General features: G+C 60.9%; 1 protein-coding gene across 3 annotated transcripts in view; it reads right to left on the reverse strand.

Annotated features, from left to right (window-relative positions):
• Positions 1–23,418, reverse strand: part of CELSR1 (cadherin EGF LAG seven-pass G-type receptor 1) — a 134,591-nt gene extending 111,173 nt beyond the window's left edge. For all 3 annotated transcript variants that reach the window (XM_053199528.1, XM_027070428.2, XM_053199527.1), the window contains exon 1: positions 19,358–23,418. In XM_053199528.1, the coding sequence (XP_053055503.1) occupies positions 19,358–22,976 (3,619 nt within the window). In that variant the 5' untranslated portion in view covers positions 22,977–23,418. The remainder of the gene's footprint in view (positions 1–19,357) is intronic.
• Between the last annotated feature and the right edge of the window lie 974 nt (positions 23,419–24,392).

Below are 24,392 nucleotides of genomic sequence, written 5' to 3' on the forward strand. Positions count from 1 at the left end.
GAGGCTCGGCCCCCGTGGCGCTCAGGCACAGCGAGTGCCCAGACAGAGCGCTGGCCCCTGGCCCTCCACGACCGCCCGCCAGCCCGGGCCCCTCTGACACTCAGCACCTCAAGGCCGGGCGCCCCAGGGCCCTCTGCACCTCACTTACGTTGCGTCCCGTTCTGCCTGCCCACCGGCCAGTGCCCCCGACGGCCGGCAGCCCTCCTTGGCCACCACGGCGGACCCTGCAAGGCGCGTCGAGGTGCTGGGGACACAGTGGCATGTATGCCCAGGCAGGTAGGCAGGTAGGCAGGTGACGGTGCCCCAGCATCAGAATGCAGGCCGCCTGGGGAGCGTCGTCCGGAGAGCAGCACCTCCCAATTCCCGGGGCCCGAGGTCCTGCCCGCTTGATCCACTCGCTGCACGGCCGTTTCCTTGGACAGGAGTCCCTGCTGCATGTGGCCTACCCTCATGTCCCCCCAGGAAGGGAACGGAAGCTCGGGGGCAGGGCCAGACACCCACAGCGCTCCGTAGGCGTTTGCAGAGCTAAAAGCCCCAACACGGGAAGCCTTCTCGGCCCCCGACCAGAGCCCCTTCTACCCTGCTCTCGCCCCAATGTCACCTCCACGGCTCCGGCCACAGCACGAGCTGACCTTGGGAGCTGACTGGCCTCCTGGACGGAAGCTTCTGGCAGGAAGGCCAGGTGCGTACCTGTGCATGGGGAGCTGGGCGGCAGGGCACCGGTCACAGTGGAGCTCTTTGTCCATCACCCTGGCACCTGCCGGCCCCACGGCCCTTCTGGAAGAGCCTTCCACGTGTGACATTTCTCACATGCACGGGCCCCTCTCATCCCTAAAGGACGTCGCTTACTTGCCAAATTCCGAGTGTCCCCGACACCCCTCGCCGCGACCCCCTTCCTCACCGCGGCCGCCCGCTTCGGTCTCACTCCCTGGCCCCAGCTCCGTGAGCCTCGGTTTCCCCCAGAAAAGTCGGATTCCAGGACCAAGTATCCAAGGGTAATGCCGAGCAGACGCTGCAGGGTGTGAGTCTGGGCACCTGGGACGCGGAGGGGACCGCAGGGCAGGCCTGCTGGGCGCCAGCCATCTGTGCGGCTCCCGCTGCCTCCCCCGACCGCAAGGGCCACGGGGAGCACGTGTCCTGGGGAGGGTCCGGGGCGCGGGGGCCTTTCTTGGTTTCCTTTTCCGTTGCTCCTGCCACCGCAGCCTGTGTCCAGGCAGGACAGCACCCAGCCGTCCCCTCTGCTCCGTTCTAAAGGCGGCGCCCCAATGGGAAACGGCTCCTGGGCGGGCACCCCCCTCCACCCCTGGTCAGTCGGCAGGGCCCCCAGGGCCAGCGGTGGGTGAGGAGGGGCTGGGGGCCAGGAGGATGTGGACGCCCCGATGGGCAGCGTAGCCTTCTGGCCGGGTCCCGGGAGCCCGAGCACCACCAGGCTGAGTGCGGGGATGAGTCAGGGGCACGGGAGGGGCAGTCCCGCAGTTCCCACATCCCCACGACATCTGCACAATGGCACTTGTCACACCCCTTTACCGATGAGGAGACCGGGGCTCAGAGAGGGTGATGGGCACCCCAAAGCAACCAGCCAGGCAGGACTGGGCTGAGCCCACGTCCCACCCGGGACCCGGGGCCGCACCGCTCTCCGGTCACCTTTACCACTCTGTGCTGTGTTAATGCAACTGGTCCCAGGCCAAACCCACCAGACCACACATACCGTGAGCCCCAAAGGTTCCCTGGGGGCCCCCAGTGCCGAGGCTATGCCAGGCACAGAGGAGACACAGGTCAAGCCGACAGCCATGGAGCTGGCCCCCTGGACTGGCCGCCCGGCTCCAGGGCAGTCCTCTCAATGTGGGGGAGGGGGGGATTGGGCAGCAGACATGTGGCCGTGTCTGGAGACAACTCTGGCTGTCACGACTCTGGTGTCACTGGCACACGGTGGGTGGAGGCCAGGGATGCTGTCCCCACATCCTACCACGCTCAGGACGGGCCTGCAGCAGAGGTCACCCCAGCCTCAAATGTCAACAGTGTACAGAAGGGAAGGCCTGCTCTGGGGGCGGACAGAGGTGGGTGTGCCAGGGAGACAAAGGAGGGGGGTCTCCGTGGCTCCCGGGGAGGGGCTGGCCTCAGGGAGCCGGGCCAGGGAAATCCCTGAGGGAGGGACCTCGGGGGGCGGACAAGGGGAAGGCCCAGAGGCAGCCCCAGACAAGGGCTTGCCCTGTGACCCGCACACACAGCACGCTGTTTGTTGAGTATGTGGCCCATCCAATGAGGCGTGAAGGACCCCGCTGCCCTCCCCGCCTCCATTCAGCCCCAACGTCCCTCTCAGGGGGCATGAGCTGGAGCTTCATGCCTCCTCCAGGAAGGCCACCCTTCATGTACAGCACCGGGCCAGGGAGGAGAGAGGGAGCCCCTGGCCGTGGGGCTGCAGGGGGAGAGGGACGTGTTCTTTCCAGGGCAACTGGTGACAGGACACAGAGATATGCAGGAGCTGGCCGTGGGACCAGTGAGCCGGGCTGGCTCGGGACCCTCTGCGCCCAGTACAGAGGGACGGGTGTCTCAGCGGCCGTCCTCAGAGCCAGTCTCTGGCCCATTAAGGTGAAGTCAAAAAGCTAAGGTCTTTGGTGTGAAACAAGTAACTGTCTCAAAGCGAGAACTCCAAGCTCAGCATTTGAAGAAGTGAACCCCTCGGCTGCTGGGCCATCCTGAGGGGACTGTCACCCCCTCCCCCTGGGGCGTCCCCTCCAAGGTAATTACAGTGAGCCAGACACACACCAGGACCTCCAAGGCCCCACTGCCCCGGGACGAAGGGACAGTCCTTCCGTGAAAGGAGGGCCGTCACCACAACAGCCCTGCCCGCCAGCGCCGGAGGGGAAGGCATGTGACCGTCTAGAAAAGCCACCTTCCCCTCGGCAGGCACACGGCCACGTGGAAAGCCCGGAAGAGCAGAGGAGAAACTGTGACTTAGACCAGAAGGCCAACAAGGAGTTGCTCCGGGCTTGGGGTTTGGGGCGATGTCCTGCTTTCTCCTTTATGCTTTCCTGTGTCGCCAGAATTTTCCAGCTTATTGTCGTGAACAAACTAAAAAACGTTTAGGATTCTGGAAAGCACCTTCTATTAATACCCCAGAATAAAGCTTTCAGAAATCAAAAATGTACAGTGTTGGCCTTCTTCATGGCATGTCTGCTCAGCAGGTTTTCTGGTTCCACGTTTACTGGGACACCGTGGATGGGACAGAAATGCGACAGCTACAGAGAAAAACATGGGAACAAGCACAAAGGGGAGCTCCCTGAAGACAGGCGGCCAAGGGGCCTCCTCCGGGCCCTCCTCAGCTCTGAGAGGCCACACACACACACACACACACACACACACACCACTGGGACACCGTTTGTCTCAGTGTCACAGTTCCCTCAAACAAACAGGACACAGAGTAAACCTTTCCTTTTGTTCTATTTTATGACACAATGTTAACTGTGCTGTCTCTTTGGCTTGCTTTCCTTCATTCACTCAACAAACACGGACCACGTCTTCACCTCGGGCTTGGGCTGGGCATCCCCAGCACGGACAGCCGTGACCCAGGACCCGGGACGCTCGGGGCCGTGGGACTGACAGTCTGCAGGGGCCGCGGTCCCCCGGGACCCCCAAGGCGTAATGGGGCAGCCCGGGGTGACACTGAGGACTGACGGCAGACAGAGCAGGAAGGCGGGGGGCGGGCAGACGGAGGGTCAGGCGGCCAGGGCACCCTCCGTGTTCGGTCGCTGCCAGCTCTGTGAGCGTCTCTGGGGAATTAGACACAATCGCCTGCCTCCCTTCTCGAAACTCAGCCCAGGCACTGAATGAACGTGTCCCTTGCCCGGGCCACATAACTGTGGGGTGACGGATCCCTCTCATTTTCCTCCCGACGTCAACTATTCCAATTCTGCCACAACACGCTCGGCACGCTGTTGCCTGCAGGGAAATACAAGTCACTTCCGTCCTGAGGTCCCTGAGCTGCACATCCGAGCCCCGAGCCCGAGGCCCCATGCGTCCAGGAGGGAGGCACCGGGGAACGGCAGCGCCCAACTGCTCATTTTAATCCTCTGTAAATCAGACAAAAACAGGCAACGCGTCTGTGATCACCGAAGGCAATGCAGTCAGTCTGCAAATCCGCGAGGAGATAAAACGCACGTTCGAGAACATTCCCCAGGGAAGGTTTCTCAGGAAGCCTGGGCCAGCCCGCATCCTTGTCCACACCGGCAAGTCTGAAGCAGTTACGTCTACACCCGCGCCCTGCAGTTCCTCTACCAGAAGACGCCAGGAGCAAAGATCAACGTGGGGGGTGGGGGGGCTTCAGATCCACCGCGATGAGACACACCGCCTGTGGGCTGCTGTGATTCACCCTCAGTCCCTGCACCCGCGAGGGGCGTCCACGGCCTGGAGCCGTGGTATATCCACCTCTCTCCCACCTCCCGGCCCTGCTGGCCAGAACAGGCTCTCCAGAATGCACCTGCCTCTAGCCTTGACCGCACATCTGCCCCCACCCCGCTGGACACCCCACCCAGGGCAGGGAGGGACCTGCCGAGACCACAAGATGACAGCGCTGAGGGCCAGCCGGCGAGGCTGCGGATAATGCCATCACGGTTCCTAACCCATACTACTGAAGCCACACGTGAGCCGCTAACCTCCGTGACACAGAGACCCCCACGCCGAAACAGGCCCCCGGAGGCCCATCTGTGAGGCCCGAAAGCTGAGGCCCACCTCACGTCCTGATCCCGGAAGCCAGTAGGTCAGAACCAGTCCCTGGCGGGGGGGGGGGGACACGGTGCGAGGACACCACAAGGCCATCTGTCGTCACCCACCCTGCTGCTCCCTCTCACGTCCCCAGATGGGGGCTGGCTCTCCGGCCCCCCTCCCGGTGTCTGTAGAAGCCCCTCTGCCGTGGGGCTCAGAGCTGCAGCCTGGAAGCCGGCCCAGCCCCGCCCATCTGAGTCATCCCGCGGCTCCACAAGTGCAAGTGTGGGCAGGAAAAGCCCGGAGACCCCGCCCCCCCGGGGCGCCCGCCCGCGCCCATAGCCCTCCAGCCCCGAGCCCGGCAGGTGGGCACCCCAGTCCACGCTGGCCTCCTGGCGCCCGCTCCAAAGCCCACACCCGGAGCCCACGTCACCTTCAGAACTCAGGGTCGCTGTCACCTGCTCAACCCCACGAGGCAGGGGGACCCACGCGAGCCCCTCCAAGCTCAGGTCTCGGTCCTGCGTCTCCCGTGAGGCCCCACAGGGCCCCCTTCCCCTGCCACCCCCAGGGCACCAAGTTGGAGAGGATTCGTTTCGAAGTCTGATTTCCGGTCGAGAAAGTTCTGCTGACCTCGTCCAACCCCGGGGTGGCACAGACAGCCCGGAGGGGGTGACAGCACCTGTGCCCGGGGCACAGAGGCCGAGACGGAGGCCACAGAGGGGGCGGCAGGCACCCCTTTTCCCTCCTTCAGCCCCGAATCCCTTCTGATTCCTTTGCCCTCAGATTCCTCTCTGCTTGAGATCCCGACAGTGGCTGTTTCCTGCCTGGTTCACCTGGTTAATAAACCAGGTTCTTTTATTTTTTTAATGTTTTAAAAAACTTGTTTAGTTTCAGAGAGAGAAAAAGCGAGTGCAGTCGAGGGGCAGAGAGGGAGAGAATCCCAAGCAGGCTCTGCACCACCAGCAAAGAGCCCAACTCAGGGCTCGAACTCACCAACTGTGAGGTCATGACCGGAGCTGAAATTAGGAGTCGGACGCCTGACTGACTGAGCCACCCCGGCGCCCCACAAAAGCTAGTTTCTGAAAAGCAGGGGAGTATACAAAATGCCTTGGAGAGTCGGGTTTGCCTCAGTAAAGTACTAAACGCCCGCCCCGCCCCCCCGCACACACGCTCGCCCCGACTGGCCTCCCCGGCCGGTGCTGAGAGCACAGGGGTTAGCGAGCAGGCCAGCGGGCATGGATGCCAAGCTCTAGGGTGCCGATGGGTACCAGAAGTGCATGGGAAGGACACCTGGCTTAGACCAGGCTGCTGGGGCAGGGCGAGGCCTCAACACGAGGCGATCTGGTCAAACGAAACCGAGAAGGGCCCACTTCCAAAGCCCCTTCTCGCCACTCTGACACCCCCTTGGGGTCATGTCAGAGTCACCTCACTCCCCTGTGCCCCTTCAGGGTCACAGAGTGCGTTCTCTCGGGCTCTCACCGGTTTGCACGGCGTGTAAAAACAACTCTCTCGGAACCCAGGCAGCGCCCGGAGGGCTGGAACAGGGAGCTGAGGCGCTCACCACCTCACATCCCTCCCTGCTTCCCAGATCCACCTGTGGCCGACCCATGGGATCCCACCTGAGCCCGCGTCGTGGCTGGGCATGCCACAAGACGCTCTTTCTGGGTTTTCTTTCTCTTTTTCTTCTTTTTTTAATTTTTTTAACATTTTTATTTATTTTCGAGACAGAGAAGAGACAGTGTGTGAGCGGGGGAGGGGCAGAGAGAGAGACAGAGGGAGACACGGAATCCGAAGCAGGCTCCAGGCTCCGAGCTGTCAGCACAGAGCCCGACACGGGGCTCAAACCCACGAACCGCGGGTTCACGCCCTGAGCCGAAGTCAGATGCTCAACTGACTGAGCCACCCAGGCGCCCCTCTTTTCTCTTTTTTTCTTTTTCTTTCTGCGTTTTCTCAGCAGGGATTATTAGAGAAAGACTTGGAGGCTGGGGTTGTCAGCTTCCAAGAGCTCAGATGCAGAGACGCTGTTTCTGGGGAAGGAGAATCCAGGGTGTCCGGCTGAAGGCGGCCCTCGCCTGATGGGTCATTGCAGAGAGGGTGGAAAACCCCTCCTCAGGCTCCCCTGCCTCAGTTCCCCTGGCTGCAGGGAAAGGAAGGGGGCCCGTTTTCACACGGCTCCAAATTCACTTTGGGTTCAGAAAAAACACCAGGCCAGGGGGCGCCTGGATGGCCCAGTGGGTTAAGCGTCCAACTCTTGACTTCAGCTCAGGTCACGATCTCACTGTCCGTGGGTTCAAGCCCCACACTGGACTCCATGCCGACAGTGCAGAGCCTGCTTGGGATTCTCTCTCTCCTTCTCTCTGCCCGTCCCTTGCTCGCTCTCTGTCTCTCAAGATAAATAAGTAAACTTAAAAAATCTCCAGGCCGGTGGGTAGCACAAACGTGAGGAGGAAGAACAGAATCCCCGCCCCACACACAATGGATTTCCCAGGCCAACCGGGGACTCGGACAGCTGTCCCAACCCTGAAGCCCTCAGCTTCCTGCCTCCGGGGTCACCCCCGCCTGGTTTCCCCACAAACACACTCATCTAGCGGGCCGTGAGCGGCGCTGTCCGGGCACAGAACCCAGTCACCGACGTGCCCCGCCCCGCCCGCCGCCTGCTTTCTCGGGCGTATCTGCCAGACCGTGCGGGGCCCTCGCACACACGCTGTAACTCACGGCTCGACTTCCTGTCCTGTGCGCACACGCATACACACACACACACACACACACACACACACACACACGCCCCTGACCTCCGGCGGCCACGTGCCAGATGCACAGGAAATCGCTCAGAACAATACACTTTCATATTTTCCATCCTCTCTTTGAAGATTTGGGGCGCTTTCACTTACACGTGAGAGAATTTTCCATGCTTGGGAGAGAGAGCTGGACCGAAAAGGTGCCTCCCTCAGCTGTGTCACTGGCGTTAAGGCACAAAAGGCAAAGGTGTGCTGTCGACTCCAACCACGCCCACCTGCCCCCCACGCCCCCTCCCTCCTAAGCTGGGCCCAGGGCCACTGTCATCCCCGGAGGGGTGTGGGGAGTTGGGAGCCTTCTCCTATGCAATATTCAGCCCTGCAGGGGGAGCCCCCAAGGGAAAAGAGGACAACAGGGCAGGATCCCGATGGGCCACGTGGCATCACAGTGAGGGAGACGGACGCTGTGCCCAGGTGCCCACGCGGGCAAAGCAGACCTCCGCCATCTGACTGAACACAATGAACTCAGGGCACCATGCTGTAGCGGGTGGAACTGTGTCCCCCAAAAGCACACACTGAAGTCCTAACCTCCCCACCCCTGTACCTGTGAACGTGAGCCAATGTGGAAATAGAATCTTTGCAGATGTAGTGAAGATGTAAATTAAGATGGGGTCGAGAGGAGAAGGGTGTGCCCATGGTTCAGTATGACTGGTGCCCTTTCGAGAGAGAAGCCACACAGGCCACACACAGGAGAAGCCCACATGACAACAGAAGCACAGCTGGGGTGATCCAGTGCAAGCCAAGGTCCTGGGGCCACCAGAACCGGAAGAGGCAGGAAGGAGCCTTCCGAGGGAACGCAGTGTCCCTGCCAACACGTTGATTTCAGGTTTCTGGCCTCCAGAACAGCGGAGAATATATTTCTGTTGTTTTCAGCTACCGGTTTGAGGTCCTGTGTTACAGGTGACACACAGCCCATCACCTTGGGGAACGGGAGCAAACTGACCCGGCCGTGGCCCCTCCCTGAACCTAGGAAGCCCGCATTAAGTCCAGGAGGCAGCCTACAAAAAGATCTGTAGGTGAAGCAGAACCTTCCAGGAGGAGCACAGAGAGGGAGCTGGTGTTACGCACTCTGACAACAAACGCGGAACTCAAATCCTCTCTGTGCACACGCTGCAGCGGGAACCAGGAGGCAGGGGATGGGCCCAGCAGGACCTCACACAGCGCAGCCAAGAGCAATCCCAGGACGCTGCCCTAATCCCTGCCCCAGACCTCGCTGGCCCCTGACCGGACCGCCTTGCCGACCCTGGCGCCTGAGGCCCGGGGAGAATCCTGCTCAGCTCCCATGAGCTCACTTGGTTCCTAAGAAGGCCCCACCCCGTCCCCAAGAAGCTGCAGTTTCCAAGCTCCCAAATGGGGCCACTCACCAACACTCAGACCCTGGCCCCCACCCTTCACTTTGACCCACTCAAGACCCTGCTGGCTCCCGACCTCCCTGAGAAGGCTCTCTGCAGGGTCCACCCCACCTGCAACCGTCACTGTTGCACCGTATCCGGTAAGACCCGGGCCTAGGGACTATGGCTACCACCTGTCCTGAGCCAGGTGCCTCTCCTCGTGACCCCACGCCCCGAGCCCTTTCTCCGGGAGGTGGCACCAGGGACTCTTAAAAACAGGGCAGGGTCACAGAAGACCCCAGAACTTCTTACTCACTCGGGCCACCTCCTCTCCCAAGAGCTATAAAGACAGAGAGAGTGTGCACTTGTGACCCTTGTAAGTGTCCCTCCTCACCTCTTGGGGCGTCATCCTCTGAGCTAAAACTGCGTCCGGTGTTCCCAAACCACTGCTCCCCACAACCTTGCCCATGGAATATTCTGGTTTTCTGAGGTGGCTCAGTACTTCTGCTGAAAGCTCCTAGACAGAGGTCACTTGTCCTCTGACAATCTGGTGGCCTTGGGGGCTCTGGTGGGGTGTCCCAGGCCGCTAGCTCGAAAGGCGCCGACCTAAATAGGGGGCCCCTGGGAGGTTCAGTCGCTTGAACGTCTGGCTCTTGATTTCGGCTCAGGTCATGAGCTCACTGTTCAGGCCCCGCATCGGGCTCCGCAACACTGACCGTGAGTGAATAGCCTGCTTTGGATTCTGTGTCTCCCTCTCTCTCTCTCCCTTCCCCACTCTCACTCTGCTGCTCTCAAAATAAATAAACAAACTTAAAATAAAAATCCCAAGGGCGCCTGGGCAGCTCAGTCAGTTGAGCATCTGACTTCGGCTCAGGTCATGATCTCGCAGCTCGTGGGTTCAAGCCCTGCATCGGGCTGTGCTGACGGCTCAGAGCCTGGAGCCTGCTTTGGATTCTGTGTCTCCCTCTCTCTCTGACCCTCCCCCGCTCACGCTCTCTCTCTCTCTCTCTAGAACGAATAAACATTAAAAAAAGTTTTTTTACTCCTAATGTATGGATATGCCACTTTTGCTCATCACCTGGCAGTGGACACTCGGGACCTCCATCTTTCGAGTATCGTGAACTGCCCCGCTATGAGCGTGGGGGTTCAAGTTCTGTTCAAGGCCCTGCTTTTACTTCATTCCCCAAAGCGGGTTCCTGGATCCTATGGCAAAATTCTCCTTTTCAAGGAACCACCGTAACTGTTTCCACGGTAGCTGCACCATTTTCCATTCCCAGCAGCGAACGAGGGTTCCAGGTTCTCCACATTGTAGCCATCCCGTATTTTCTGCCCTGTTTTGTTTCTGTAACAGCCATCCTAAAGGTGAGGCGGTATCTCATCGTGGCTCTGACCGGCACTTCCCTGATGATGAGAGGTGTGGAGCATCTTTTCATGTGCTTGTTGGCCCTTCGTACATCTTCTCTGGCAAAATGTCTACTCAAGTCCCCTGTCCGTGTTTTAATCAGGCTGTTTCTCTGTTGTTGAGTTGTAGAAGCTCTTTATATATTCTAGACAGTAATCCCTTACCAGGTATGTGATTTGTGAGTATTTCATAATGGCTTTTAAATGAGCTATTTCAAATGAGAAATTTAAATAGTTTCTCAGCACCTACAGCGTTCCTGGCAAGAAAAAGGTTTCCCAGGACGTAGCCAGATCTCTAGGCTGCGTTTCTGTTTTTCTGATCCTTCACTTACAGAATGATACAAGCTGGAGTCAGGACGGGGGGCCTGGGGGCGACCATCCCACCTCCTTATTTCAGTGGGGACACTGAGGCCCAGGGGGGCGCTGACTCGACCGGCATCAGCAATTAGCACTTCAGGTACCACCCAGCTGCACCGCCAGGGAAACCTCACGCTCTTTCCAACGCCAGAGACGCGTCCCAGCGCAGCAAAGGACAGCTGTGGCCACACCACGGCCGTGTGCGGCAGTCTCCAAAGCGGGGCCGCTGAACGCCTTCCCTCTACGAAAACGGTCCTTCAACGCTCAGCTCGCTGATAAAACTTTATTGCCTTGCGAGAGAGTTCTTATCTCCGAATGCTAACACAGCATATGACTTTGTTTGAACTAGCTGCTGTAAGTTTACCTTACCCAAGTATCATTTAGATTACATTTTTCTTAAATCCTAAAAAAATAAAATAAAATAAAAATACAGAGGTGGAATTAAACACAAAATATTGAAAGAAGTTGGTTGGACGTCCAACTCTTGATTTCGACTCCGCTCATGATCTCACCGTTCATGGGTTCGAGCCCCACATCAGGCTCCATTGCTGACAGTGTGGATTTTCTCTCTCTCTCTTTCTCTCTGCCCCTCCCCTGCTTGCTCTCATTGTCTCAAAAACAAACTTAAAAAAAAGATATTGAAAAAGAAGGAAAAATCTTGATTGGTGGATAGAGGGAGGGAGGGAGGGAAGGGAAGGGAAGAAGGCAGGCCAGCCCCTGGCCAGCAGGATCTGAGCTCTCGAAGCTAAAAAGCCCTCAAGGGCATGTCAGCCAGTTTGGGGCGAGCTCCCGCTGGTGCTCACCTGCACACTGCCTCTGACTCTGACCCCTGCACTGGTTCAGGTCTCCCCCACCACCCCCCCGCCCGATACACATTGGTCCTGCACTCCAGTTCCAATGACACGGCTCTGCAGGGACAGCTCCAAGGACCCCTTCTTCCTCATCCTGCAGTGTGGCCCCGTCCCCCCCCAGACTGCTCCCATGGAACCAGACACGATCCACCAGCCAGTGCAGAAGGCGGCCCTCACAGCTGCTTGACCACAGGAAAGGGAACGGGCGGACAAGGCCAGCCGCTCCTGCCACGTCCGGATAGCACAGGCATCCCCAGTGCGCCCTCCCCACACCCTGCAGGTGCTGTCTGCTGGCCTGTGCTGGGGGGGGGGGGGGGGGGGGCCTGAGGCACGGAGCCAGCCACCACGGGCTCCACGTTCAGGCTGGGAGTGTCTGCGGGGGAGGGGGAAGGGTGGGTGGGATCTGGGAAAGCCACGGGGCCCCTCAAGGCCAGGAGGCCCCTCTCCCCGGGGCCACCTTGGGGGGCCGGGACCACTCCAAACACCCCAGGAGAGCAAACCAGCCCTGTCACCTCCACGGCTGCTATGAATCAGGCCTGAAGATCTGACGCGGGTGGTGGGGGGGGGGGGCAGGGGCTCGGCCTGGAAGATGCAGCTTGTCTCATCACTAACACTCGCACATGATGATGAAGCGGGTGGTGCGTCCCCGCCGACCCATTTCCGGCCTGAAGCCCACCCCATGAGATGAACGGAGAAAGCACTCGGGCTCAGAGCTCACCCCGTTCACCTTCACCGACGGCGCACGGCCGAAAGGCTCGTGCAGAAGTAGCCCCAGGGTCCACCCCCACAGCCGCTGTCTGCACAGTGGACAGCTTCGCGTCTGGTGGCTGCCCCTCTGAGCCCAAGGCCAGCGTGGCCCCTTTCACGGGAGGCCCGTGGTCCGTGGCACACTCTCAACCCGGCAGGGTCCCCGGCCCTGAGGGACGGCCAAGCCAGCCAACGTGACCCTACCGCCCCTGCAGAGGTTGAAATGGTGGGTCGGGGTGGCCGCAAAGAAAGCTTATGCTTCACCATCTGCTTTCAGAATAGTTGGTTAAGTTGTGTGTGTGTCTCTATGAGTGTATTTGTGTATCTGCACACATATGTGTCTGTGAGCACCTGTGTCTATGCGTGTATGTACATGTCTGTATGTGCGTCTGTGTGTTTGCATGTGCATGAATGTATGCACGGATGTCTGCGTGTCCACATGTGTGTCCGTGTACATGCATGAGTGTGTGCAAGAATGCGTCTGCATGTGCATGGGTGTGCATGGGTGTCTGTGTCCACATGCATGTACACACACATAAACGCACATGTTGCGTGTATACGTCTGTGTGCACGGGTGTCTGTGTCCACACATGTGTGCATGTGCATGCGTGCATATGTGTGCATGTATATGTTTCTGTGTATGTGTGCACATGTGTACATGTGTGTGTATGTGTGCATGGGTGTCTGTGTCCATGTGCATGTGTATGTGCGTCTGTGTGTGCATGCATGTGTGCATGGGCGTCAGTGTCCACATGTGCGTGCATGTGCATGCATGCATATGTGTGCATGTGTGTTTCTGTGTATGTGTGCACATGTGTACATGTGCGTGTATGTGTGCATGGGTGCCTGTGTCCACATGCCTGTACATGTATACATACATTGCATGTATGTGCGTCTGTATGCATGCATGTGTGCATGGGTGTCTGTGTCCACGTGCATGTACACGTGCGTGTATATGTACATTGCATGTGTGTGCGTCTGTGTGTGCATGCATGTGTGCATGGGTGTCAGTGTTCACACGTGCGTGCATGTACACGTACGTATACATACATTGTGTGTACGGGTTTGCACGGGCGTCTGCGTATTCACATATATGTACGCATGCATTCATATATGTACGTGCACACACATGTGCGTTTATGTATGTCTGTGTGTGCGCACAGGCGTGTATATGCGTACGTGCCTGCATGTGTGTTTACGAAAGAATCATGGCCCCTCTCCAGGACGTCAGGAGACGCTCACGGGAGTGACAAAACAATAAAGGGCTGGTGATAGGCTTTTCCCAGCTTTGGAATGTTCACACCCAAAAAGGGGAACCGATTACCAGGTATCCACAAGTTCTTACCTGAAGCAAAAGCCTGAGAATGCGGCTCTGGAGTACACCCTCCACCTCGGGCCAAGCCCCCAGCAAGGCACGGGAGGGACCCAAAGTTGGGGGTGGGGGACATCCTGCCTCTGCGCCAGCCCCCCTCCCCCGTCCCCCACGGGAGGGCAGAGGAGCCGCTGTGCAGTCTCTGCAGGCAGACCCTCCCCCCACGCCCTTCTGGGTCGTTCCACGAATGACCCACGGATACTGCAGAGCACCTGCTGTGTACGGGGCCCCAGGCTCATGGAGGGGAAAGCAGAGGGTTCCCCGTCATCCCCCTCAGACTCTGACCCTTACAACCCGGGACCCCCAACCCTTCCACACTTCCCCAGGCCACCCCAGTTACCCTCCCAAAGCAAACATCCAGAAGGCAGGTGGTCACTTACCACACCCCTTCAGTAGCCAGGGTTCTAATCCTACGGCTTTCATGTGACCCTACGTGTTCAGGTCACAGGACCTGAAAACACCAGAAAACGACTGCCCCTGAGGCGGTGAGCTGAGGAGAACCATGCCAAACTCAGGAATATTTTCCACACGCTCTGCCCCACACGATAAAATCTACTTGTGTTGGCATCCGAGTGCTGGCAGGGTGGAGGCCCGTGGCCCCGAGCCACACGACACAGCCCAGGTGGGACCTGCTGCTCGGCCCAGGCACCCAGCGCCCACTACCCGCCTCCTTAACAGGTTTCTGCTCTCGGGTGTCACAACGGGCGCGTCAGCCGGGCCCCAAGTGGACTTTCCGACGGGCATCACGTCCTGGACGGAGCTCGGGCGTCACCAACAAACCACCAGAGCCAGTCTATGTCCACACGTGATCTCTGTGCCACCCGCCCCCCCCCCCCCCCACCTTCCAAAGGGCTCACCTGCCTGTGATCTTTCCCACGTTAAAAAAAATAGTTTCCCTCGGGTTCCTGGGTGGCTCAGTCTGTTAATCGCCCAGCTCCTGATTTCGGCTCAGGTCACGATCTCATGGTTCATGGGCTCGAGCCCAGCATCAGGCTCCGCAGCTGGCAGTGCAATCTGCTTGGGATCCTCTGTCTCCCTCTCCCTCTGCACACCCCCTCGCTCCCCCGCTCACGCACACTGTGCCCTCAGACTCCCCAACAACCACGGGTGACCCACTCTCGGAGTCTCACTGTCCCTCGGCCCCCAGCCGGCTCTCTCCCAAATCTCCCCTAACAGCCACCAAAACCCCCCACAGGTCAGGGGCTCTGCCACACCCACTCCCCTGCCAGGAAGGTGCTTCAGCTCATGATGGGAGCGGGAGTCCCCACACCCACCTTCTCCTGCACCTCCCTCCTCTTGAACTCTGTTCTGTGTTTGTCTGTGTTAATCTGATCATCCCTAGACCACAGGAGCCACACTGGCTCTCCAGGGCCTGGCACACATTAGGTGCTCGATAAAAGAAACAACTCTCCCAGGGCTGCCTGGGTGGCTCAGTTGGTTAAGCGTCCCTGGATTTCGGCTCAGGTCATGATCTCACAGTTGGTGAGATGGAGCCCTGTGTCCGGCTGTGCGCTGACAGTGGGTAAGCCTGCTTGGGATTCTGTCTCTCCTCTGCCCCTCCCCCACTAGTTCTCTGTCTCAAAATAAATAAACCTAAAAAAAAAAAAGAATAAACACTCCTTTGTTTCTGAGCCAGTGTTTCTTTTTCTTTTTTTTTTTTTTAATGTTTATTTATTATTGAGAGACAGACAGAGCATGAGCAGGGGAGGGGCAGAGAGGGGGAGACACAGAATCCGCAGCAGGCTCCAGGCTCCGAGCCGTCAGCACAGAGCCCGACGCGGGGGCTCGAACCCACGAACCATGAGATCATGACCTGAGCCGAAGTCGGTTTGCCTAACCGACTGAGCCACCCAGGCACTCCAGTGAGCCAGTGTTTCTAAAAGTATGTTAGCAAGTGACTATCCCCAGAGTTACCGAAGCCCTTGGATACTAACCAGCTTCGAGCAGCACCTAACTTTTCTGGAACAGTCTCTGTCACTGGAGAATCCAGTGCAACAGCTCAAACGGCTTGAGCTGGCCCATCCTTTTCTCACTGTGAAGTCTGGGAGAAAAACAGAAGACCAAACACCCAGACGCTGCCTGGTACGGGGCCATCTCTCTATTTCCTTGTTTGCAATCGCCTATTTAAAAGTCCCTGCGATATCCTGTATTTAACTAGGCAAAATACCTTTTAAAACTTTATCAGGCCTAGACGACTTCATGCCATATACTCCCCACCAAGGTAAACAACAGAAAGGTTGCTCAATCTTATTTCACCGAGTTTCACTCTTTTCTGGCACCCCTGAGTGATCTGTCCACCAGTCATTCTTAGCCCACACAGGCTACCTTTCCCACACCCACAGGTCCGCAATGCCCACAAATGCAGGGTCACTTCCCACCAAGTGCTGTGTTCCATAAGGCACGGCTTAAGGCCCTAACCCCGCAGGCACACGCGTGTCCAAGGCGGATTAAAAATGTGCACGTTCCTCCAAGACTGACATCTGGAACGATTAAAGAAAAGTATTTGGTAGCACCCGGGGGGCTCAGCTGGTTAAGCGTCTGACTTCGGCTCGGGTCACAATCTCACGGTTTGTGAGTTTGAGCCCTGCGTTGGGCTCCCTGCTGTCAGCACAAACCCCGCTTTGGATCCTCTGTCCCTCTCTCTCTCTGACCCTGCCCCCCCCATCAAAAATAAACAAACACTGGGGGGGGGGGGAAGCAAGCATATGCTGCTTGAAGGATCCCATCGGGTTATCAGTCATAAAGCTTCAAACAATGCAAACGCCGCCTTTCTAAAACGTCCAGAGTAAGGTCCCAATCACGGAATTTTAAACCTCGTTCAAAAACCGTCGCACAGACAACGAACATTTTGTACCGCTGGATATCATCCAAGAACGGCAGGTACTTGTACGTGACCGTTTCAGAAGTCAAAAACATTTTCCGGGGGCGCCTGGGCGGCTCAGTCGGTTGAGCGGCCGACTTCGGCTCAGGTCACGATCTGGCGGTCAGTGAGTTCGAGCCCCGAGTCGGGCTCTGTGCCGACAGCTCGGAGCCTGGAGCCTGTTTCGGATTCTGTGTCTCCCTCTCTCTCTGCCCCTCCCCTGTTCATGCTCTGTCTCTCTCTGTCTCGCCCAGCTCGGGCACCGCCCCCAGGTGCACCTTCCCGGGCAGGCCCCTCTGCTGGAGGCCCCCAGCCCTTCCTGGCCTGGCTCCCACAAAACCCTACTGCCTGCCTGGTCCGTCCAGCCCCTCCAGGGCAGTCATAATGCATCAGAGGCTTTAGGGCATGGCTGTAAATCAGGAAAGCCAGTAACACTTCAGTGAAAACGGCGCGTCAGTGCGAAACAACAGCTTTCCCCATTGTTCCTTCACAAAACCTAAGAATCCACCTTGGCTCAGTCGGAAGGACTGATCTTTCGGTGCCGTGCTGTTTCTACACAAAGCTGTGCTGTTTTGGAATTACAGATTTTCCAGTTTCCAGTCATTGGCTTCCCCGGGGAGCTTTAAAAGAGCCGTCAAGGGGCGCCTGGGTGGCGCAGTCGGTTAAGCGTCCGGCTTCAGCCAGGTCACGATCTCGCGGTCCGTGAGTTCGAGCCCTGCGTCAGGCTCTGGGCTGATGGCTCGGAGCCTGGAGCCTGTTTCCGATTCTGTGTCTCCCTCTCTCTCTGCCCCTCCCCCGTTCATGCTCTGTCTCTCTCTGTCCCAAAAATAAATAAAAACGTTGAAAAAAAAAATTAAAAAAAAAAAAAAAAAAAGAGCCGTCAAACGGCCTGAGGTGGTAGATCATCCCGAGGTGATCTATATTCAAACCATCCAGAACCAGAGCCGGGGATCAGGCACGGGAATATTCGGTTTCGCAAGTAATTCTTCGAGAATTTCCTCTGAGGCAAGAGGCAGAACATGGCTCACCTCCCAGATACCAGAGGAGTAAGTGTCAGTCTAAGTGCGAGAGTTCATAAAACTGTTCGATGTCCGATCAGAACCCAGTTAAAGGTAAACACTGGTTTCCAGGAGGGGGAAATCAAGACTTGAGGCCCAGGGCCCGAGTGGCACAGCGTTATGTCGCCACAGGATCAGAGCCCAGCACTGGGTCCCTGAGACGGTCATTGCGGAGCACAGATCCCCAACCCACCTTCGACTGTGGTCCCCACTACAGGCCCTCCAGGCGGGCAAGCCAGCGCTCAGTAACTACCCTCTTGTGAATGAAATCCATCCCAAGCCCTGTTATCCGGCTGACACGGTGGGGGGGAGGGGGCACATTCCTGATGCTTCAGACACACAAAACATCCACCCTTCCACACACACCGCTCCCACCAAAGCCCCGTGTGTCCCCTGTGAAATCGAAACCCTAGGATGTTGCCAACTCGCTTTCATACAGGCTCTCTCCACTCTGCTTCATCCCGCAGGTAAAGTTGTATAAGAAAAAACAAAACCGAGCAAAGGGGCATTCAGGAAAAGAGCCCTTTTTTTTTTTAATTGGCCATTACTTGGAATATCCATCACCCTGGTTAACAGGTTTCCCTGAGGGCCTCTTTATTCCTCGCTCTCTGCCCAGATTCGTATTCTCTGCCTGTAATTCACAACTTCATAGAACGTGAAATAGCCACTTGCGGATGGGCTATACGGCCAAAATTCATGTTGATGGGCTGCACCACCTTTCCCAACTGGATCTGTAGGCTCCAGACCTTATAAGCAAACCACAGAAACTGGAAACAACCGTTTGCCACCCAACCCCGATGGCCAACTGTGAAGACAAAACAAATCGGAAAACTAACTTTTTAATGCTGGCAGGGCTCCCACAGCAATCCTGGATCGTAATGATTTATTGTTGAAATAAGTCAACCGAAACGTTGACTCAAACGACCCACGGATCCAAGTCTTTCCTGGTGACAGTTTGGTCTCATCCTTAAGGTCACCTGGCCGCGCCAGCCGACCACGTCTCTAGGCGTAGGTCCCTTTGAGAAGCCGCCGTGTCCCCCGGTTCCCACACCCTCTATCTGTCCCCCTCTCCCTGGCCCTGCGGGTCCTGCCTGGCGCACGGGGGTCAGCAGCACAGAGGACTACATCTCTGCCGCCAACCAAGCACGTGCCCGGCTGAGCCGAGACCGTCTAAGTCTTCGGCGCGCCTCCAGCCCGAGAGGGCCAGCTGGGTTCCCACACCGGCTCCGCCGCCGAAGCGGGCAGGCCTCTAAGTAACACCCAAATTACAAGTCCGCGTCCAGGAGCAGAAGCCAAGATCAAACGAGGCTACGCTTTTCAAAGAGCTCCCAGACAGACAAGCACACATGAGCCAGATTGTTATTATCTGGAGGAGACAGAAAAGAGACACCAAGGGAGCGAACTCCAGCCATATTACAGGGTGACTCAGGGAACCATCCAGCAATTTCCATCCAGCACACGGGGCGGGCAGTGACCTTTGATCTTCCCAGACAGGGGGAGGGATGGCTGACTGCCGAGCATCTCCAAGCACACCAGACAACCACTCAGTTAACCCTGGAAACCAGGTTTTAATAGCACAATCAGGAGCCACAGCCCGCTGAGCAAAGGGCCAAAAAGCCCTGGTGTTGAACTTGAAGCAGCCCAGGCCTGCTCCCAGCAAAAATGCTGTGGGAAGCGGCGTGGGTACCCCTCCCACTCTCTTGGCCTAAGTGGGGAGCACGCCCCCAGCCCGAGGCACCAACCTTCCAACCGGAGGCCACAAATCCCCAAAGAGCTGCCCGGGCCCTGCCCAAATGCGCCCCGGCATGCCGGGCGGGCCCCTGGCAGGTCCCCGCGGCTCGTGGCCCTCCAGGCGGCCTGGCGGGAGCCCTGCCGGCCACTCACCGGAAACAGACACCTCCATGAGCGCCTCCAGCGGCCGGTTGTTGTCCAGGTCCCGGCTCAGCTGCAACTCGCCGGTGGCAGGGTCCAACAGCAGCAGCCGAAGCTCATTGCCCTGCAGGAAGGTGTAGTTGAGGCTGTCGGAGAGGTCGGGGTCGTGGGCCGGGATGCGGCCGATCACGCCGGTGGGGAAGCTGTTGGACTTATTGGTGACGTAGTTGTTGAAGAGGATGTGGAAGTCGGGCAGCACCGGCGGGTTGTCGTTCTGGTCCAGGAGGCAGATGTGCACGGTGGCCCGGCTCACGAGCGGGGCAGACGTGGCCTGCACCACCAGCACGTACTCCCGCCGGACCTCAAAGTCCAGCTCGACCAGAGCACGCAGGTCCCCGCTCAGCAGGTCCAGCTGGAAGACCTCGGGCACGTTGCCCTCCACGATCTGATACATGATCTGGGCGTTGGGGCCTTCGTCGGGGTCGTTGGCACGGATCCTTGCCACCACAGAGCCCACCGGGCTGTTCTCCTCCACGAACAGCTCCAGCTCGTCCCTCTCGAACACCGGGGGGTTGTCGTTAATGTCCAAGACGCTCACCTGGACTTCCACCGAGGCGCTAAGCGGGGCTGGGCTCCCCCGGTCCACGGCCAGGGCCCGAAGGTTGTACACGGCCACGTTCTCCCGGTCCAGCCGGCGCTGGGTTCGGATCACGCCGGACGTGGGCTCGATGTAGAAGTCGCCGTCACCATCGTCCCCACCCTGGAAGGTGTACAGCAGGCGGCCGTTGGGGCCCGAGTCCCGATCCGTGGCAGACACCTGGAGGACGCTGGTGGACGGCGGCACGTCCTCAAAGACGGAACCCTGGTAGAAATCCCGCAGGAAGCGGGGTGCGTTGTCGTTGGCGTCGAGGATGAGGATCTCCAGGGAGGTGGTGTCGGACTTTTGGGGGATGCCGTTGTCCCGAGCGGTGATGGCCAGCGTGTAGGCGGCCTGGTCCTCGTAGTCCAGCTCGGTCATGGTGTAGACAGTGCCCGTGTCCGGGTCGATGCGGAACTGCGGAACCGGGTCCTCCAGCACGTAGGTGATACGCGCATTCTCGCCCGTGTCCTCATCGGTGGCACCGATGACGGCAACGGAGGTGCCCACCGGCCGGTCCTCGCTGACGCTCACCGTGTAGTGTGAGCTCTGGAAGACCGGCCGGTGCGTGTTGGCGTCGGTGACGTTGATGAAGACCTGCGCGGTGTGCGAGCGCGTGCCGTCGGACGCGGCCACCGCCAGCACGTACTGCCGCTCCTGTTTGTAGTCCAGCGGCAGCGCCAGGGTGATGAGGCCGCCGCCGCTCTGGCTGCTGAGGGCGAAGCGGTTCCGAGTGTTGCCGCCCGTGAGCTGGTAGGTGATCACGCTGTTGGCGTCCCGGTCGCGGGCCCGCAGGGTCAGCACGCTGCTCCCCACGGCCGCGTCCTCGTTCAGACGCAGCTCGTACACCGGCTGCGTGAACATCGGGTCGTTGTCGTTGACGTCTAGCACCGTGATGGACACGCTGGCGGAGGAGCTCATGGGCGGGGAGCCATGGTCCACCGCCTCCACCCCGAAGCGGTAGTGTTCCACCTCCTCGCGGTCCAGCTCCGCACACACCGTGATCCAGCCAGAGCTGTTGTGGATCTGGAAAGGGAAGTCCGCGGGCGCCGCGGGGTCTTGGGGCCCAGGCCCAGCACCGCCGCCCGCGGAGGCGGAAGCCGTGTCCACCAGGCGGTAGCGCAGACGCGCGTTCTCCCCCGCGTCCGCGTCCACGGCCTGGATGTGCAGCACCGAGTGGCCCAGAGGCACGTTCTCCAGCACGGCTGCCTGGAAGGGGCTGCTCACAAAGATGGGGGCGTTGTCGTTCACGTCCAGCACCTGCACCAAGACCAGCCCCGAGGAGTTGATGAGCGGAGGCCGGCCCCCATCCTGGGCCTTGATGCGAAGCGTGTACTCCCTGATGGCCTCAAAGTCCAGCGGGTTGATCACATCCAGGCTGCCGCTCAGCGAATGCAGGTAGAACTGCCCCTTCAGGTTGCCGCTGACGATGCTGTAGTGGATGGCCGCGTTCTGCCCCTGGTCCCGATCGCTGGCCTGCACGCGCAGCACGGGCGTGTTGACCGCCACGTCCTCGGGCACCTGGACCACGTAGCGCTTCTCGCTGAACTGGGGGTAGTTGTCATTCTCATCCTCCACCACGATGTGCACGGTGGCTGTGGCGCTGAGCGGGCCCGGGTTGCGGCCCTGGTCGTTGGCCTCCACGAGCAGCTGGTAGGCGGCCGCCTCCTCCCGGTCCACCGCCGCGCGTGTGCGCACCACGCCCGAGCGCGGGTCGATCTCAAACACGCCTCCCGCACCCTCCAGCAGGCGGTAGCGCATGTTGGCGTTGGAGGGCGCGTCGCCGTCGGTGGCGCGGATGGTCAGCACCTCGTAGCCCACCTCCAGATTCTCACGCACGCGCTCACGGTACTCGGACTGCTCGAAGACGGGGCTGTGGTCGTTGGTGTCGCTGACCGTGACGGTGAGATAGGTGGCGGCCGAGCGCCGCGGTGAGCCGTGGTCCACCGCGCTCACCTTGAGCACGTGCGTGTCCTTGGTCTCGCGGTCCAGTGCGCGGGCCGTGCTCACCGCGCCCGTGACGGGGTCGATGAGAAAGTAGCCGTTGGAGCGCTCATCGAACAGCGCCTCCATCTGGTAGCTCAGGCGCCCCGCCTCGCCCTCGTCCGGGTCGTGCGCGCGCAGCTCGATGACCCCGGTGCCCGCTGGCTCGTTCTCGGGCACCGATACCTGGTAGCTAGGCAGCGGGAACTGCGGGGTCGTGCTGCCGCCAGCGCCCCGCCGAGCCCGCCGCGGGCCCCCGGCCCCAGCTTGGGGCCGGCTCGGCGGCGACGGCGACGGCGACAGCGACGAGGAGGGCGTCCCCGCGGCCGCCTCCAGCGCCAGCTCCACCTGGATGGCGCCGGCCGCGCGCCGCAGGGCGCACAGCAGGCGCAGGCGGGCCGAGCCCCCGGGCGGCAGGCAGACGGGGTGGCGTGGGCAGCGGGGGCCGGGGCGCGGCGGGCAGCTGCAGGCGGGGAATGTGGTCAGGGCCGCGAGTGCCGAGTGCAGCGTGGCCCCGCCACCGCCGCCGCCGCCGCCCGAGGCCGGGAAGCAGAGCGCCGCGCCGGGCCCCGGCACGGTGAGCACAGCCCGCGCCCGCAGCTCAGCGTTGGGGGCCCGTCGGCTGCGGGGCCGGGCGGCGCAACCCGGGCCGTGCGCGCGCACCCTCAGGCGGAGGCTCAGTGCCGTCGGGGCGCCGCGGGCGGTCAGGCGGACGAGCAGCGGCAGCGGGCGCCCCCCCAGGCGCACGCAGCCCCGGGGCCCCGCGCCCGGCCCGCGCCGCCTCCCCGCCAGTCGCCCGTCTCGGCTCACGTCCAGCAGCTCCCGCAGCGCCCGGGGCGTGCGCGCAGCGTCCAGCGCGTAGGTCCAGCCGGGCCCGAGGGCGAAGGCGCGGGCGCCGCCGGGCACGCGCAGCTCCCAGGCGGCAGCTCGCAGCCCCAGCGCGGGCAGGGCGGCGGCCGCAGCCAGGAGCAGCAGCGCGGGCAGCACGGCCGGCTGCGGCGGCGGCGCCATGGCCCGGAGCCCGAGCCCGAGCCGGGCGCCCGAGCACAATCCATGCACCCGGCGCGGCTCCGCATGCACCCGGCGCGGCCGGGGGAGGGCTCCTGCGCGCCCGGCGCCGGGCCCTCGGGGCGGCCCGCGCCCTGCCTCCCCGGGGGCCCCGGCGGGGACACCGGGGGCCGCGCTCCCGGTCTCCCCCGCAGCTTCCACCTCGAGAGCACTTTGCGAAAGTTTGTGAAGTTGGTTTCAAGATGGCTCCTCTGCGCGTCCCGGGAGGGCGCCGCGCATCAACCTGCGGTGGCGGCGGCTCCGGGCGGCTCCAGGTGGCTCCCGCGCGGGCTCGGCCGGGCGGCGTGGGAAGCGGGGCGGGCCCGGGCAGGGCGGGGGCAGCGCTTCGGGAGCGGGCTGGGCCGCTCCGCGCCGCTCAGACCCCGGCGGCCGGCTGCTGCCTGGGCGGTGCGCTCGGCCCGCGCCCCCTCTGCCCGCGCTCTCCCCGCCCCCGGCCCCGCCGGGCCCCGCCCCCGGCCCCGCCGCGTATTGTTCGGCCCCGGGGGGGAGCCGGCCCGGAGGTGCGCGCCGGGAGGATCGCTATGGAGACGCGGGGGCGCAGCCGGGGCGGGGGCTGGAGGCCGGGCCCACTCCCCCTGCGGCCTCCCACCCGGCCTCCCGGGGAGGGGTGGGGGGGCGGGGCCGAGGGAGCCCGGCCGGGAAAGGCGGGGCAGGGGGCCCCCGGGCGGCCGCTACCAGTGGGGCGGTGGCTCTGCTGGTCCCTGGCTGGGCGCGGCCCGGAGCCGCCCCCCCCCCCCCCCCCCGCCAGCCTACGCCGGCAGAATTGGTCGGCGGATTCCGCCGCGCAGGTGGGACCCGGGAGGGGACTGGGGGGTGCGGAGGTGCCCGGGAGGGGGTCGGATTGCCCGCCCCGGGTTGCGGACCGCGGGTAGCGCTGGAGTGCGGTTACACGTTTACAGCAACATGCCGGAGGCTAAGGTGCTTTTACTGCCACAGAACTTCCCTGGGCTTGGAAACGCGATAGGCAACTAAGCGAATTCGGGTCCCACTGGGTTTAAAGCGCAACTTGTAAACGAAAAGGAAAATGACCCGGGTTGACATTTGGGATTTGGCGTGGGGACGGCGGAGGCGCCCGGTCGGAGCGTTCGCGGTCGCGCGGTCCGGTCGCGGGGGCCTTCTGGCTCCTCCCGCAGCGCGGCGGCCGGGGATCGGGGAGCCACCTGCGGGCGCTTTGTAAGTGTGACAGCACCCCTTTCACCGCCTCCACGCCCGGGGCCTCCTGCGGGGAAAAGACGACACAAGAGAACTTTAGACCTGACCAACGCACCGCCGCCTTGTGCGGGAAACGGGTGGACATTTCCCCCCAACCCCCGCCGCCTCCTGCGGAGCACAGCTTGTGGGGCGGGGGTTAGGACTCTA

This window comes from Acinonyx jubatus, chromosome B4 (genome assembly GCF_027475565.1).
Source record: "Acinonyx jubatus isolate Ajub_Pintada_27869175 chromosome B4, VMU_Ajub_asm_v1.0, whole genome shotgun sequence".
Taxonomy (NCBI): Eukaryota; Metazoa; Chordata; class Mammalia; order Carnivora; family Felidae; genus Acinonyx; species Acinonyx jubatus.